At 50.6% G+C, this 17,328-nt stretch overlaps 2 protein-coding genes across 2 annotated transcripts; both read right to left on the bottom strand.

Moving 5' to 3' along the window:
* Positions 1-646: 646 nt before the first annotated feature.
* Positions 647-1,762, bottom strand: LOC134050017 (putative P2Y purinoceptor 10). The gene has a single exon (XM_062502818.1). It carries the CDS (start codon positions 1,760-1,762, stop codon positions 647-649), a length of 1,116 nt encoding a protein of 371 aa, XP_062358802.1.
* A 9,116-nt stretch (positions 1,763-10,878) lies between these two features.
* Positions 10,879-16,996, bottom strand: LOC134050018 (putative P2Y purinoceptor 10). Its single transcript, XM_062502819.1, has 2 exons — positions 16,968-16,996; positions 10,879-11,903 (listed from the first exon to the last, which is right to left on the bottom strand). The coding sequence occupies exon 2, from the start codon at positions 11,899-11,901 to the stop codon at positions 10,879-10,881; it is 1,023 nt and encodes a 340-aa protein (XP_062358803.1). The 5' UTR covers positions 11,902-11,903; positions 16,968-16,996.
* Positions 16,997-17,328: the final 332 nt, after the last annotated feature.

Here is a 17,328-nt window from a genome sequence, read left to right as displayed (position 1 = left end):
ATCCAAATATTGATCTCCCATAATCAGCCGATCAGCTGCAGTTCCCAGGAGCCAGGTGGACCCTTTGGGTCAGCTCTGGGTGCCTTTTCCAGCAGTGTGAGCTGAGCCCAGGTTGTTTGAGCCCTCCCTTATAACACTGATGTGATACAGGTTAATACTTTTGGTTAGTCTTGCAGTCCAGATTAGGCTGGATTGGATGCACGTGATGGATTTTTGTAGTGGAAAAGGGTTCAGTTTATGTGGAGATAATGAACTGTCCTGATGCAGAACCCCATGTGAGTATCAGGGCTCAAATTCCCCGGAGTTGTGCCAAGGCTGAGCCGCTCACTCACAGCTCAGGGCTCAGAAGGATTTCCCAAAAATGGCAAATACGCAGAAGCACTGAAACACCTGAAATGAGGCACCTGAACCCACTGCAGTTCAGCACAGGGGAAACTTTGGTATCAACAATGACTTTTGAGGGGATGGAAGGCAACAGTCCCCAGCAGCAACAACACAACCAGCAAATATTTTGGCATCACAAGGTCCTTATGGATCAGGTCCTGGCATCTACAACACACAAAGACAATTCCAGAGGGATTTGGAGAGCAGAGCAGTCCTCACTGCAGCTCTGAGAAGCCCCTGCATGGACAGGTCTGGCTGACACTCACGAGATGGACTCCAGCAGCAGCTCATCGGGCGGCACGGCGGGGATGTCCATGCTGTTTATTTGGCCGAAGAACTTGGGAAGAGACCAGAACTTGAGGCGAGGGAGATTCCTCTTCCTGACGCGGATGTCATGGGCCGTGTCGGTGCCCGGGGCGCTGCTCCGGCGGGGCGGGAGCCGCGCTCTCAGGGCCACGCAGCCGTGGCGCAGCAGCTGCGCCTGGAACTCGGAGGTCATGAAGTAGTAGAGGACGGGGTCCAGGCAGCAGTTGAGGCTGGCCAGGCACAGGGAGATGGGGTGGAAGCGCAGCGTGCTCCGGTGCACGGCACAGTCCCGGATGATGTTCTCGATCACCATCATGAAGAAGGGGAAGTTGATGTGGTAAGGGGTGAAGCAGATGAAGAAGACGGCGGCGCACATGAGGACCATCCTCAGGGCCTTCCGCTTCTCGCCAGCGTCCTGCAGCGCCGTGGGGCCCTCCCGCAGGGAATGCCACATCCTCCACGTGCACCAGGCGATGGTGCCGAAGGGGATGACAAAGCCGAACAGCTCGGCCACCGTCACCAGCGCGATGGCGGCCCCCGGGCTGAGCTGCTTCACGCCCAGGTCCGAGAAGCAGCTGTTGATGGAGTTGGACAGGGCTGGGCTCCTGAGGATGATGAGGGGCAGGCAGGCGGCCCCCACCAAGAGCCAGACCAGGGCGCTGATGGCCACGTCGTAGCGGCGCTTCCAGCCCTTGGCTCGGAAGGGGTGCAGCAGGAACAGGTACCGCTGGATGCTGATGCAGCTGAGGAAGCAGATGCTGGCGTACATGTTGAGGTACTTCAGGTAGAAGCATACCTGGCACAGGAAGCTCCCAAAGGGCCAGGTGTGGTTGATGTAGTAGTAGGTCCTCAGGGGCAGTGAGAGGACGTGGGCCAGGTCGGCCACGGCCAGGTTGATCATGAAGATGACGGCTTTGCTCTTCCTGCTGAGGAACCGGCACAGGACCCACAGGGCAGCGCTGTTGGCCAGGAGCCCTGGGATGAAGATGAGGGTGTAGGTGGTGGCGTAGAGGGTGGACTGGAAGGACATCTGGGGGTCGGAACAGTTCCCGGAGGACGCGTTGCTCTCCATCTCAGCCGGGTCTCTTCACTCATGGGGCGGTCACGGTAGGGGGAGGGGTTCTGGAGTGGGTAAAAAGATGCTGTAAAGCCAAAATCTCTCCATGGAGTAAGTGTGCTTTAAGGCAGAACAGTCAGTTGTGTGTAGGTGTGTGTGCAAGTCAATGTGTGTGGTGGGAAAGGTGACCCCACTCCCAGGGAGCGATTTCAGGCATCCTCCACCCTCTCCTTGCAGAGGTGCTCTGCGGGATCTCGTGAGATGCCCCAGTTACAGTGAATACCCTGAGCTCTGTAACATCCATCTCTTGATTGCCAGAGAGCTTCTGCAGCTCCCTGGGTTTTCCAGGACCACTTTTATTTCATCAAGTTTTCCATCACACTCTGTCAAATTGGTGCTCTACATCTACAAGCAATTTCAGCTGGACTGTAAATAAATAGGGATTTGAAATGGATTTAGGCACTGTCTTTGCAGATCCACGCAGGGATCTGCTGTGAATCGGCAGCAAAGGCAATAATTGACATCCCCAGGCAGCGGAGGCCAGAGGAGAGCTGCAGACAGATCCATCAGCTCTGGCTCCAGAGTTAAGGCTGGATTTATAAGTTAATAACTGGCCAAACACACGCCAGTTGCTCTGCTGGTCCTGCTAACTCAATTCCGGCACTCCCGGCACATTGTGCAGGCATCGTGCTTCAGCAGCAGGAATTATCCCTCAGCAGCAGAAATTATCCTTCAACAACTGCTCAGGACATGGAGGGAGATAAATGCAACTCCCTTCTAGTTAGAGTAGAAATTCTTCTCCTCCATTTACCCCTCCATTCACCCAGTGCTAGGGGATTTATGAGGGGGTCATGGGGAGTTCAGGTGTTCCTGCTGCTCTCTGGAGAGGTGATGGATTTTGCCATTCATGAGCAGATCCCATGGGAAAGAATCTGTTCTTTTGGGAAGGGGGGATTTGGCAGCAGCAGGATACAAACCCGCGGGCTGCAGCATCATCTGTAACAAACAATGGGATTTTCCCCTTGGAAATGGAGCCTGTGAGACGGGGGCAGCCTGCCCTGCCCTTCCCTGCCTGGAGCTGGGGCTGGCAGCACCCTCAGCACCTCCTGTCACTGTCCCCCATCCCCTCATCAGCAGTCATTAATTAAGAAGCAGCCACAGTGCTGTTTCCCAGAGCCTGGTGTTTGTCACAGGGATGGATTTCCAGGAGTGAATCCATCCCAGTGCTTCAAGGTACAGGATGAAGTCTCCTCTATCCTTCTCCTCCTCACCTGGGCAGCTCTTCGGTGGCATTACCACGTTTTCAGGTTCAGGAGGAAATAACCATTTAACATATTTTATATTTTTACATGCAGATAAATATCTAAAATACAGGCCTGGCCTCTCAGCTGGCTGCCCCCCACCCTCACCTCTGATGTGAGCAGGGTCCATGCTCACACCCTGCTTTCCAAGCTGAGCCTTTCCCAATCTGCTTTCTTGCTTTTCCTTGTTTTTCCAGTGGAACTGGGGCTGCTGAGTGGGGGCACCTCTCAGTTGCCGACTGTGCCAGAGGTTTGGGATTGCTCCACTGAGTTGGGAAAGGCAGGGGAGAGGGAACATCTGTGCTGAGGGAATACTGTGAAACAGCTCCTTGGTCCCTGCGGGATCCCCGTGCTCCTCACCTGCCCAAAAATCCATGAGGGACTTGTGCCCTTTGCACTCAGTCTGTTTAACCCAGGGAAAGGGGTGGCAGGGCTTGTCCTCACATCCCTGCAGAAAATAGAGAGGGAAAACTGCCAGGGAGTGTGGGGAATGCAGCTGTCACAGTGTCACAGCTGTCCAGTGACAGAACTGGCACTTGGTGAGGGCTCACGGAAAGGGTCACACAGCCCCTGGTGTCCCACGCAGCTCAGCCCAAACCCAACACCTCTTCCACGGGGAGCCTCCCTGCTGGTTTTTTTCCCTGTTTTTGACTTTCCCTGGGAGCACAGCACTGCCTGTTCCTGGCAGGATGGCTGGGTGACACTCCTGGTCCTGGCACAGCTTTGGGTGGCAGAGCTGTGGAGGGCACTGGCAGGAAAGCAGCAGGGATCCCCACCCTGGACTGGGGTCAGGCCAGCCTTGTTCACTACAATTCCTGGGAAGTCGTGAATTTTTAATTGTTTTCCAGTTTTGCCTTTGCCCCATGTCCCTCCAGTTTCCCCTGTTTTTTGTGTGTCAGAACGGAGGTGCTCCTGTGCGCTCTGTCTGGAGTTTATAAGTCTGTAAAATATTCCTGCAATTCTTTGATTATTTTCTCATTTCATCCACTCGTGGATTTAAACACAGGCAGGAGTAGGGAGTGATTTTTTTTTTTTTTTGCAAAGTTGAGTTTTAATCAGTTGTAATTCCAGAAGGGAGCCCAATATCAGTGCCCGAGGAGTCAGAGCACCGACTGTGGATGCAGCCCCGCCATTCATTAAACGTCAAATAACTCTGCAATTAATTAGGAGGCCAAGGCAGCTCTTGGAGTTGATTTTTGGAGTGTTCCTGGAGGCGAATGTGGCTGTCAGTGCTGGAAACCGCCCGGCTCCTGTGAATCAGCCCGTGCCCCACCCAGCCCCACACCACCGGGATGTTCCTGCTTTTACTGCTCCCGATCCATTGGCAAACTCGCCTTCATCTTTTCCATGGGCTGCTTGGGCAACCCAGGCTAAAGCTGAATTCCAGGCATGGTTGGGGAGAGCCCTCCGAGCCGAGGGATGGGGCAGAGCTGCCTCCCTTCAGCGCAGGGATGCTGGAGGAAGAGCAGGCTTGGGGGAAAGAAAATAATACAAAAATAATAAATCCACTTGTGGCTTGAAATAAGATCCTGGTTTAAGTAGTGGAGTTTTCAGGCACTGGGGTCGTAAGCAATAATTTTGTTTGTTTAATCTAGGCACTAATAGGAAATGCGTAAATAAAGCTGGTCGCTTATGGCAGCCTCTGTCAGCAAGGACAGAATTGAGGTTTTTTGGCTAAAACCTCTCCCCTCGTCCTCCCCCACACCACTGGGGGTGCTGCCCCAGGCACCGACTCCCCTCACCCACCCTCGGAGACAGATTTGTGGCCACAGCAGAAGCGGCTGAGGATGTTGCACCAGCTCCTGCCCGATACCATCTCTTGAAGAGCCACAAAGAAGCGATAAAGTTGCTAAAACTGCGCCGGATTCGGTCTCCTGAAGAAAAAGAGCAGAAATGCCACTCACCTTCCTGTGCTTCCCATGCTCCGGGGGGGTCATAGCCGTGCTAGGGAGCAGGAGCAGCCAGCGTCCTGCTTTTATTTCCCACTGATTTTCTCAGCGATCCCAGCGCCTCCTCGTTTAACTTCCACATGTTTTCGGAGCGCTGGAATCCTGCCGGCATCTGCAGCCCGGTCCGGTGGCTGCAGAACAGGAAATCCTGTATTTTGTTTCTCTTCTCCACACCAAATGTGTGCAGTTAATGACGTTTGAAGCCGCTGGGAAGGCGATGACGTGGTTTGGTGCCAGTGCCCTGGGATGGAGACCATGGATCTCCGTCCCCCCTGGGCACAGGGGCTGTGGGAGGGGATGGTGCCCTTCCCTCCGGCTGCTCCTGCTCCTCTCCACGGTCACTTTGCCTGGGAAGAGCTGTAAAATGCAGAAGAAACCTCCCAATAAGTGCTCGCTGAAGGAAAACCGAGCGCTCTGCCAGTGTAAGTTACTGGAAGGGAGCAATTTTCCCTCATTTTCTTGGAAGCTTGGTTAGCCTCAAACTATCAAGGCTAAAGCTGGAGGGTTTGGACTTTATTTCTGAAATGACGTGATGGAGATTTAAGGTGGAGATTTTCCCAAAATTCTGTTGTTTGAAATACCCGTAATGTGCATAATTCCCAATCTTCTTCTTTAATTCCTTTAATTCCCTTCCTCCTTTAGTTCCCTTCCTACATATATGCACATATAGAGAGTTTTAGCTGTTTTTCTGCCTGCTGAGCATGACCTCCTTTCTGCATGGCTGAAGAAGTGGTGGAACTTCACAGTGTGACTTCTGAGCTGCCTCTTTTCCAGTTGAGCAGTTTTACCTGATATCCAGGGTCACAGCTCACAGCCCAGGGCTTGTACAGATAATTTGGCTGTTGACAACTTTCCCTTCCTGGAGGTAACAAAAAAATACAAATATTCTTACACATTTTTTTCTTTTGTAAATGGTTCTGTGACCTCACAAAATTAGTGGGAACAGAACTGTGGAAGATAAATGAAAGGAGGAAAATCTTACAAACTTTAGTTACCAGCTCAGGGAGTGGAATTAGGAGTGCACCAGAGCTCTGCCACCCACTCAGCTGCCAGAAATCAGGGAATTTAAGAGTGATTTGGACCTTAAAGACCCTCTGATTCCAACGCTCCTGCCATGGGCAGGGATGCTTCCCACTATCCCCGGTTGTTCCAAGCCCTGTCCAGCCTTGGAAATTTCCAGGGGTGGAGCAGTCCCAGCTTCTCTGAGCACCCTAAATCCCCATGGTTTTCATCTCAAAGGATTTGGGAGATGCAAGAGCTGCTTGTCACTCCTGGTTTTTCTCCCGTGCATCTCTTCCAGCAGCTGGTGCTGATCCTGGGAAGAAGGAGCAGCACTAGTGTTTGTGGAGCATTCAGGGACCACAGGAGAGAGGCTGGCACTGTGCCCTGTCCCTCTCCAGAGGGCAGAGGTTAATCCCAGAGTGAAGGGGCTGTTTTATCAGCACATCCTGCCTGGGACATCCTATTTCTGCATCTGCAGCAGCATATCCAGCCGCCCTGAGCCCTATTTTTAGTGGTTTGTTTCCAGCTGTGCTGCTGGGGAAGGAGAGATCAGTGGATTTGTAACCAAGCTGAGCCCTTCCTCTGCTCATTGGCTTTTTGGAGAACTTTTGCAGAAAATCACAACATTCCTGGCCATGAAAGGCTGAGGGATTGATGAACCTCAGGCCTCATCCTTCAACAAACAAGGATCAACCTCTCCATTCTTCTTTCAACTTGAGCATGTTTTTGTTTAGCATTTCTGTTTCTCTGGCTCATCCCCAATGCTAACGTGCCTTTCACACTTGGCAACGTTCTGCTTTCAAAGGCAGAAGACACAAAGGAACTTTTTCAATAACATTTTTTAATAACTGTGAGACTTTATCTAAGGACTCCAGATAAAGGTCTCTTCTCCTGCAGCCTGGTATCCTGTGGGCAGGGGGCCAAATGCAGATGATCAGCATATCTCAAGCGCTCAGCATTGAGAATATCTGACAGGATGCACCTGAAGGATGTATGAAAAGCAGGGGAAGGAGGAGGTTTGTTCACACAAAGCAGCTTCACCCTTGTGCAGAGAGCTGAGTGGGGCAGGGTGAGCCCCCAGCTCATTGTCCCTCTCGCTGTGACACCGAGCTCTCTGCAGGGTCAGCATTTTGGGAAGCTCTGTCTTATTTTACAGCAAATAATTTTCAATGCCTCCCTTTCTTTTTGGGCTAAGACTTTGTCTAATCCACAAACCCAGCATTTTTGGTTAAATCACACCAGTCATGCCCAAAATCTTTTAAGTGTGATGAAGTGGTTTCATGTTTCTGCACTGTGGAGTTGTTATCCTGCATTTCCAGCATATTTTGTTCTTTCTCTGGGCAGAGAGCTGGTAATTTCATTTAAGGGAAGCAAGAGGTACTGCAAGATTCTGCAGCTCAGAACCTGAAGCTGCAGAAAGGCTTTAAATCCCACAGGATTTTTTTCCAAATATGTATGTTCTCATGCATGGGGGGGGCCTTACAAGCAGGAGAGGAGGTACCAGACATCTGCTTCTGGTTAGGATGGGGTAGCACTGCACAGAAACACATTTGCTTCTGCTAAAAGGTGAATGGCTCATGTTCTAAAGGAAAAGAAATGTGTTTGCCCAAGGTTGTGCCTTGGGGCTGGGCACTGTGCCAGTGCAGGTGACTTGGAGACCTCACCACATCTCCATCCTGAGCAGCTCCCTTCACGGTGAGATGCTCCAGCCCCAGGAGCCCTTCAGATCCATCTTTCACACCTTTTGGAGCTGTACCAAACCTCTTGATTTGGTTCAATTCTGCCTTTCTGCGGCCTGTCTGTTAAAACAGCTTTTTTTGTGTCTGCCCAAGAAGGAGGAAAAGTCTTTTTCTACTCGTGAGTCTGAGCAGCAGGACCAGCACAAGAGATAATCCAGGAGCAACATCACGAAATTATATTTCCTCTTGTCAAAATAATAAACATGTGTTTTGGTCACAGGAAATGGGGTGAATTACAGGAACCTGAGCCAGGCTTGTTGTGCCTCTGACCGTGTGAGGCAAAGCAGCCCCTGCAGCCCAGGTCCTGGGTCAGATCCAGCACCAGCCAGCTGGGAAGGCAGCTGGAATACTCTCCTCCTCCCTGCAATGCCTGTTTTCTCCTCTTGAGATGCACACTGAGGTTTTGGAAGCCCTGAAGTAAAAGGTTTGGATTTTGTGTGTAGGTTTGTGGAGGCCAAATGGATCCTCTTGGACTTTGAGAAAATTCCAAGTTTTCCCTGATCTCTCTCTGCTCTGAGCTGTTGCTCTCTGGTCTGGCCCATCCTGACTGACTTTCCCTGGTGGTTTGATCCCATATGGCAGCTGAATTCCACAGGGGTGGTTTAGTTCTACCCCAACCAAAACCAGGGCACCTTCCCCCACACCAGAGGAGATTTTCAGACAGAGTTATCTGATCCCCTGGATCCACCACAGAATTGAAAGTCTTGAGTGTGGGACCCTTCCTCACAGGCTGGGGCTGCAGTATGGAAGAGGAGCATTTTGGGGAACCTATGGGAGTTCAGAGGGTAAGTGAGGCAGGAAAATGTGGAGAGCTGAGGTTCTTGGGGGTGCCATGATGGAGATGGAGAATGTTTTTCCTTACTGAGACACCAAATCCAAGGTAAGGTTATGGGCAGGAGAGCTGCTGTCACTCCTGGCACTCAGCAGCTGGGGCAGGTATTCCCATGCCTTGTCCATCTTCCACTACCTAGGACACTTTCCCATCCTCAAAATATTACTAAATCTAATAGAAGCATGGTAGATTAAAAAAATTAAATAAAGAATAACTATTCAGAGTGAAAACAAGAAACAAATCTGTTCAAGAATAATAAAAGTTGTGCTCCTTTGCTTGAACCCTGACCCCAGAAGGAGCTGATCCCACACAGTTTTTCCAGGTACCAGTGATAACTACAAAACTCAGCTGATGTTTGCAAAACAACCTTTATTTTTTTTTTTTTTTATTAAGCATCAGTTCTTGGGAAGTAAAACCCACAGAATGAGCTACAGAGTTCCCGTAAGCTTGTTTTCACCTGGTCAAGAGAGTAGGGTGAGAAAGTGAAGGGAGAGGAAACAGCTCACATGGAGGCTGAGCAAGGTCTATAAAAATCCTCAAAGCAAGCACTGAAACTGAAGTCTCCTTCCCTGACTACTTTGTACAGGGTGTAGCTTATGAGAGACTGTTGAACTGATAAAAATTGAGTTGTGTGAAATCAACTCAGTCCATGAGCATCCACGCTTTTGGAAGGGGACTCCTTGCAGTGTGTAAACATTTCTTGTGTCAGTGACATCAGAGAGAACATTTCCATCGACTCCAGTGCATCCTACTCAGCCCAAAATGATCTTCTCACACCTGGGAGAACTGTGAGAGCTTATTGTGTTTAATCAGTGTGGTTGCCTTTTAGAGGGAAATTGTTGCTTAAACTCTGATTCCCCTCCCCCCCCCCTTTTTTTTTTTCCCCTTGGTAAAACAGAGAAGTGGGAAAACACAATATACAGGAAATATTTGGCTGAGTTGTATTTTAACTCAGTGGAATTGAGTGGATGGAGTTAAAATACACATGGCAAGTGCTTCTGGTATTCCTTTTGGTTTTGTAGCAACTGTTGCAAGACTGTACAGATCGTTGCCATTCTTTTGAAAATACACTGATTTCCAAAGGCACTAAATTGGTGACTGTTCAGCCAAATCCATCCCCAGGTATCATGAAATATCCTTGAAGTTACTGAGTGGATGGACTCAGCTGAAGAGCTGTAACTAATTAAAAACAAGGGCTAAATTAATTCTTGTCATTGCTTTGCATAGCTACCTAAAAATGTAAACATTAGGATTGTGACGGGACCTGGTGGAAAAAAAAAATCACAGTAATTTACGAACTTAATTTCTGGTCTATCAGTGAAATCACCTTGGCAAGGACTCCTGTCTTTTTTAAAAGATGCGTCAACTGAACAGGTCAAGCTGAGTTTTTTGGGGCAGATTTATCTCAGGCACCTCTGGACCACACACAGAAGGGAGTGAGAACCTGAGTGGTGCCACCAGCACCACCAAACCCACCTGCACTGACCCCAGGATCACCATGGGCTGCCCCAAGGGGTCCAAAGGCAAAAGCCACTTGCCCAAGTCCCCCTTGCCAGCTTGGAGGGGAAGAAAGTCACCTGGAGGGAGGGAAGGTGCAAAGTGCCACTCTCTGGATGTTTGGAAAGAATTTGTCTTGCAGAGGGTCTTGCACCAGCTGCAGGTGCAAGTTCTGGGATGTGTCAGCAATTAGGGAGCCAACAGAGCTGGGTGAGGAGGGAAAGGAGGAGCAGAGCAGGAGGGTGAGTGCCGAAAGGGGGAGCAGAGGTCACCGGTGACCAGCGGGGTGCACCAAACCCAGGAGCACATGGAAACCACCTGCACACCTTCACCTGTCCACAGCCCACACTGCACAAACCACCATGCCCTTTGGTTGCTACTGGCCAGTTTCAGGTTCTTGTGTAGTTTTCCCAGAGAAGATCCTTCAGCAGATATCAGTGTGTGAATGTGGGCTTGTCTCTGGCTTGATCATAGAGTCTCCAACTAGGAAAGTAGAAGAAAAACCTGGGACTTTTCCACTATTTCCAAGTAAAAGTTTTTTCACTCCCTCCTGTGTATTTTGTAGTCCAGTGAGGTCAGGTGGGGATGGCACAGGGCGGGGACAGTCACACCAGTTGGGTCACTCACCAGATTCCAACACACCAGTCTTAGACAGGCTTTTATCTTCTATATACTGAAAAAATTCCACTGCCCCAAAACTCCCCTGGATAAACCTGCAGGATCTTCCACAACAGAGTTGATAATGGAGTATCTCAGACCAGTTTCAGATTTAATATGAAATATCTTGTTTTTTTTCCAAGTGGCTTTCTTGTCATTCCTTCATCGACGAGGCGCTCTCTTTGCTCATGAGCCGGCTCCGGATGGCCATGCTGCTGTGCCTGGAAATCTCTTCCTGGAACTCAGAAGTCATGAAGAAATAGATGATGGGATCCAAGCAGCAGTCGAAGCTGGCGAGGCTCAGGCAGAAGGGCTGGGTGTAGAGCGTGATGGTGCTCAGGAAGCAGTTGGTGATGACATTCTCCTTCACCAACATGTAGAAGAAGAAGTTGATGTGGTAGGGAGCAAAACACACACAGAACACAATGGCACACATGGAAACCATCCTGAGGGCCTTCCTCCTCTCCCCGCTGTTCTCCTGTGGGATATGGAAGCCGCGGATGGAGTCTCTTGTTTTCCACGTGCAGAATAAGATGATGACGAGCGGACCCACGAAGCCCAGGAGCTCGGCGGTGCCGGTCATCAGCACCGTGCCCACCTTGCTGTCGATCGGCTTCACCTGCAGGTCGGCAAAGCAGCTGGTGGTGTTGGCACCCAGCCCGTGGCTCCTCATGATGGGGAAGGGCACGCAGGCAGCCCCCACCAAGAGCCAGACCAGGGCGCTGATGGCCACGTCGTAGCGGCGCTTCCAGCCCTTGGCTCGGAAGGGGTGGTAGAGGAAGAAGTAGCGCTGGATGCTGATGCAGGTGAGGAAGCAGATGCTGGCGTACATGTTGAGGTACTTCAGGTAGAAGCACAGCAAGCACAGGAAGCTCCCAAAGGGCCAGGTGTGGTTGATGTAGTAGTAGATGCGCAGGGGCAGTGAGAGGACGTGGGCCAGGTCAGCCACGGCCAGGTTGATCATGAAGATGACGGCTTTGCTCTTCCTGCTGAGGAACCGGCACAGGACCCACAGGGCAGCGCCGTTGGCCAGGAGCCCCGGGATGAAGATGAGGGTGTAGGTGGTGGCGTAGAGGCTGCTCTTGAAGGTGATGTCCTGACGGGAGCAGCTCTGGTTGCTCTGGGTCATGACTGGGTTGCTGGATGAGGCTGTGATGGTGTAGGGTAGGTGGGTCATTCCTGCAAAGAGAAAAACTGGATGTGAAGGCAAAGGCACTGTAAGAGTTGTCAATGTTCTCATCTGCATTTCCCATCTGGCTGTTCTGCACAAGGCAGAGGTTTGGGAATGTAGTCTGCCTGAAACATCCTGGAATCCTGTTCAGAGCTGCCCTGTCAGAGATCCTGCTGTTCTCACAGGTGTGGGAGGCCATTCCTGGTGTGTCGGTCCCAGGAGCACAAGTGAAGCTGTGCCACACTGATCAGCACCAGGAGAGGCTGCCCATCCTTTGGCCATCTCCTCAAAGTCTCCTGTGGTTTGGTCTTGGGGAGCAAGGCAGGAATACATGGATGAGAGGTGGGCATATCCCTGCCTCCATCCTGTCATGGCCCAGCACTCAGAGTGTGCGTGCCAAGCACTGAATCGTGGAATGATTTGGGTTCAAAGGGACCTTAAAGCCCATCTGGTGACACTCCCTGCCATGTGCAGGGACACATTCCACTGCCCCAGGCTGCTCCAAGCCCTGTCTAACCTGGCCTTGAGCACTTCCAGGGATATATTGGGCTGTACTGGGCATTATGTGGGTGACAGGCCTCCTGAGCCTCTCAGAAGACCTCATGGACCCACTTTCTCTGGCATTATGGATGCAAAAGGTAGCAGAGAGTGGGCTTGGAAAATGTGACTGCTGTGAACACAGCCAGTCCTCCTGAAGAGATCTGTTAATGTATTTAAGCTGATGGAACACACAGAGACCTGGTCACACCACCAACTTCTATTTCTCATCACCATGGCAGCCTCAGTCTGACTCTTTTTTCTGTCAGCTAATTTTACTGTTTAGGTACTGCCAATTTCTGCCTCTTGGCCATCAGCAAAGTGCCACGTGTTGAACTGTTGGGCTGCCTTTCTTTTGCCAGATTTTGTAAGTGGGACCAGTAAGTTTGGTAACTCGTCCTCAGCGAGGCAACACAGGCAGGAGGAGTTGGGGTTTATTGAGGGTTCACTCCCAGAGTTATAATTCTCATTACAGTGATTCCCTCCCATGTTGAATATAACAGTTAAAGCTGAAAGTCAGCTTCATGTGGCACTGCAGACACTGATTCACTCCTCTGACTCATTTCCTGCAAGGAGCATTCACCAGAAAAATTGTCTCTGTAGGTAGAAATTAGTAACTCCTACTCTGTTACTAAAGCTTTTTCCTTGGCAATACCAAAAGAGTTGAGTTTAGAGCTCTCAGTGACACAGAGCATAAATAGCTGGGTTTTCAGCCTCTTGATCCTTGTGGTGCTTACATTTGGCAGCTCATCCAGATGCTGCTCCAGGCTGCCATGGAAGGGTTGGGATTCAGCCCCCAAAAACACCCAGACGTGGCAAAGTCCCACATGGGGCACAGGCAGAGAGCAGGGTAACTCTGCTTCTGCAGTCTCCCCCGAACAGGTTCTTCCTTTTCTTTCTCAGCTTGTCTTTCACTATCCCACAGCCTTCAAAAAGCAAGATCTGCCTGTTTATCTCCTGCAGCATCCTCAGCTTTAGCAGCTGCTGCTGCTCCGAGCATCGGGGAGGTTCTGCCTTTGGGAAGCTCTCTGCCTCATCCCCTTCCTTCACCAAGATGCTGGATCCCAGACCCTCAGAGCTGCTTTTGTCCCTCCAGCTCCTTCCCAATCCCCCTCAGCTCTGGGACAGGATGCTCTGCTCCGTGTTCCCCAGCAGCCCCATCCCAGGACACCACAGCCTTGCTCCTGCCACGAGGCCACAACAGCCCCGTGAGGAGGAGGAGGCTGGAACTGTGACAGAAACAAAGATTCATCTGGCTCATGTATGTATCTCCCCTGAGAAGCAGCAATGGAGGACCCCTGCTCTCCACCCTGGAACTGCCAGGACGGGCAGTGAACAGGGACTGGAGCTGAGCATGGGGATGTTCCTCCCCTCACAGTGGTGGATGTGGTTACATCCCATTTCCTGGGGGAGCTGTGATTTTCTCCTGCTCAGGAGGTTTCCTCCTTTTCCAACTGTGGTCCAGCTGGCCATGGTCTTGTCTCTGGTAAAAGCACTGCCCACTGCACATTCTGTCCCTTCAGGTCACCTCTCCCTTTGCCAAAAAAACATTTTCCAAGTCCTCATGTGCCTGGTTTTCCTCGGGTATCGAAGCTGGAAGATCTGCCTGCTGCTCCTCCAGACGCAGCTGGTGGATGGCCATTAAAACCACACAGGATTAGATACAACTGCAAAATGTTATATTTTAAAGACACTTTTATAATTAATTATCTAATTAAATGCTGGCCAGTGTGTGCTTTCAGTCCAATGGGTGACAGCAGCCAATTTGCTTATCAAGGTCCCTAAATACAGCTAGGTCTTATTTAGTCCCTACCAACCCAGAATATTCTGTGACTTAGGTCTCATGTGACACTAAGGACAATTGGGGTGATGGGGTAACTGGGCTCTGATCAGGGGTTTTAGGGCAAACTTCTGTGTCCAGGATGTGTCCCTGGAACACGAGGGTGATGCTGAGGGCACACTCTCCATCCCAGAGCTCAGCTTGGCTTTCTGGTGGGACAAACCCTGCCCAGGCAGGAGCCCGAGCCCCTGGGGGAGCCCAGAGCATGGAGAGCTTCCCCCTCATCCACCACCTTCATCTGCTAATTGTCCACAAGGTGTCAGAGTTCATCCAAGTTTCATTTCTTGGCTCCCTTTAAGCTATTTTTCTCACCCCTGGGCGTTGTCTGAGCATCAGCAGTGGGAGCTCTCATGAGTCCACCTTGTCATCATTTAGGAAGATCCCAAAATGAAAACATCCAGTGTTGCTGAATAATTGATATTAGGGGGAAAATTGCTCCCAGGAGTGGGCCTGATTGCTGGTATATTTTCTAATTATGATCTTCAAAGGTCTTTTCCTTTAAATTATTCTATTATTCAATTTGCAAGTGGAAGAATCCTGAAAAGCTGCGCTTTGGAAGTGATGATGGAGCTGTGGTGAAGCTTGGAGCCAGGAGGTTATAAAACCCATCCTGTAGGTGATAACAGCTCCACCAGCCCAGCAGATCTAAACTCAGAGACTGGGAACAGGACTGGATGCCCTGGAGTCAGAAAATTCCTCTGCATTCAGGAAACTCAGGGTCTGAGCAGGGTGACCTGGCTGGCAGTGCACACAATTAATGCATTACTACAATTAATATGGACTGGATGGTGTCTGCTGGCTCATCAGCAGGGCCCTTTCTGAGGATGAAGGATTTCATTACAAAACCATAAAAACATAATGAGGTTAAACCATCTCTTTAATCAAAATGCACCCAGGCACAAGGCACTACAAAATTATTGCATTTCTGCCTTTCCTCTCACTCTTTCTCAGACTCAGGCTTAATCCCACACCAGCCCCTTCTCTTCCCACTTGTGCACAAAAGCAGACACTCGAGATACCACTGAGGGTCCTAAAATTACATTTCCTAATCCTTCACTGCATGGTGGGTGTGCAGCAGAGGCTGCAGAAGACTGAAATTCCAGTAGATTTTATCCAGCAGATTTTATCTCTCATGTACATCCTGCAGAGAGGTGGTTCCCACTGCAACATTGCTTTCAGAATATGATTTAAAAAAAAAAGGTATCAAATAAACACACTGAGATCCAACCACTATTTTTTATATTTTTGTGAGACTCTGTATCCCTGATGCTATTGCAATAAGGATATAAGAAGTGAGCATGTTATTACTGGAGCTTTGGAAACTAAGCCCAGTGTTCCTAGGCAAAGGATGTTCATCTGGATAGGCTGGGAAGCACAGGGATGTCATTCCAGAGTTCTGGATCTGTCTGAGGTACCCATCAGAGCCAGGTTAATTGATTTGATTGGGGCACAAACATCTCCACGCTCTGCCCTCAGTGCATGGCCATGACACCAGAGTGAAACCTCTGCACTCAGAGTGGAACATTCTACAGTTAAAGGTGCTTTTTTTTTTTTTGGTTCCCTTTCCCAGAAAAAGAGCAGCTCTGGGCTGTCTGCTGTGTTTTCGTTTTGCAGCACTGGTTGAACTCCTTCCTGCAGCTCCAGCAGAGACACCAACAGCCCCCTCAGGGTGCTGGCTCCAGGCTGGGCAAGGGCTGTCCCACAAATGCACTTCCCTCACGGGTGGAATTCCCATGGCTGATGTTGTTGGCGCCTGGGCCAGTCCCAGCACTTTTACTTGACACCAAAAATATGCCCTTGAAAAGAACCACACTGTCCCTGCACAGCTCCTGCTCCAGCCTGCTGAGGAATCCCCTCCTGCAGATCCTGACATCCTGACCCACCTTCTGTGAGATTCCCTCTCGATCCACCTGCAGAAATTCCAGATTCAGGGGCCACCCACTCTAAAGCCTGCCTGTGACCACCTCAGGGGCTGTTTGCTGTGCTCCCAGCTGGGCTGAGCTGCTGGTGCAAGTGGAAGCAAATTCAGCAGAAAGCACCTTCTACAAAAGATACAGGCTGGAAACCTGCAGCCCATGAAGTCGAGTTTTAAACCTTCAGCCCGTTAGGCTTAAAAGCTTCAGCCCCGTGAAGTCAAGTTTTAATCCAGAGCAGTCTAAATTTAGAACTGAAACAATTTCAGGACTCTCATTAGCAAAAGCAAGCAATTCCGTTATTTTTTGTCCTCTTGTATCCCCTCACTATCATCAATTTCCTCCTGTTGCTGCTCACTCACAGAGCCTTAGACGGCGCAAAGATGGGCAGCGCACGGATTTTATTTTATGGCAATATAAATCTCCGTTGGAAAAAAACGGATTGGCACGTTACCCTTACCATCAAGCATGAATTTAAAATAAAATATATTCCCGGAGGAATCAAGCAAGAGGCAGAAATGATCCCTATTAGAGCACCGCGGTTTGCCCACGCCTGACTTTTGTTCCTGCAGGCGCAGCAGCCGCTGCCTGAACTCCTCCGTGTGTTCACCCAGAGCATTGGCACAAGGCGAGAGCTGCTGCTGCTGCAGGGCTCCAAGTGCCACAGATCTCACCCTGGCGAGAGCCACCCGCTAAGGAAAAGCCCGAGGAAAGGGATGTTTCTGCAGGAAGCAGCACGGGCGCGGTCCTGGATCCCAAGGAGGGGATGGAAGCAGCCTTACCTTGGCAGGCAGAGCCGTGCTCAGCGCAGCCGAGCGCTCAGGAGGAAGTGCGATGTCCCCTGCACCACTGTTTACACTAGCGAGGGGACCTGGGTGACATCACGACGTGCCACAAAAGGTGATGCTTTTTCCGTGGTTCCGGCCCTGTTCCCAGCCCTGCCGGCTCTGTGCCGGCCAGGTGTCCTCACAGTGGCCTCAAAATGGGGTTATGTGCCTTTGTCCCAGGTGTTTTCTGTCCTGTGGCTCTGCCGGGTTGGCTCGGCACCCACTGGGAAAATTCCAAGTGGAGTTGGATGCAGGGCACCCCTCCCTCCTCTCCAATTTTTCCTTCTCTCCAATTTGTCCTCCTCTCCAACTCTTC

The sequence above is a fragment of the Cinclus cinclus genome, chromosome 15, assembly GCF_963662255.1.
Source record: "Cinclus cinclus chromosome 15, bCinCin1.1, whole genome shotgun sequence".
Lineage (NCBI taxonomy): Eukaryota > Metazoa > Chordata > Aves > Passeriformes > Cinclidae > Cinclus > Cinclus cinclus.
The sequence above is the reverse complement of the archived record's forward strand: the minus strand, read 5'-3'. Positions and strand labels throughout refer to the sequence as shown.

Coding starts and splice junctions, on each gene's coding strand:
- LOC134050017 (XM_062502818.1), bottom strand. CDS start 1,762: ATGGAGAGCAACGCGTCCTCCGGGAACTGTTCCGACCCCCAGATGTCC.
- LOC134050018 (XM_062502819.1), bottom strand. CDS start 11,901: ATGACCCACCTACCCTACACCATCACAGCCTCATCCAGCAACCCAGTC.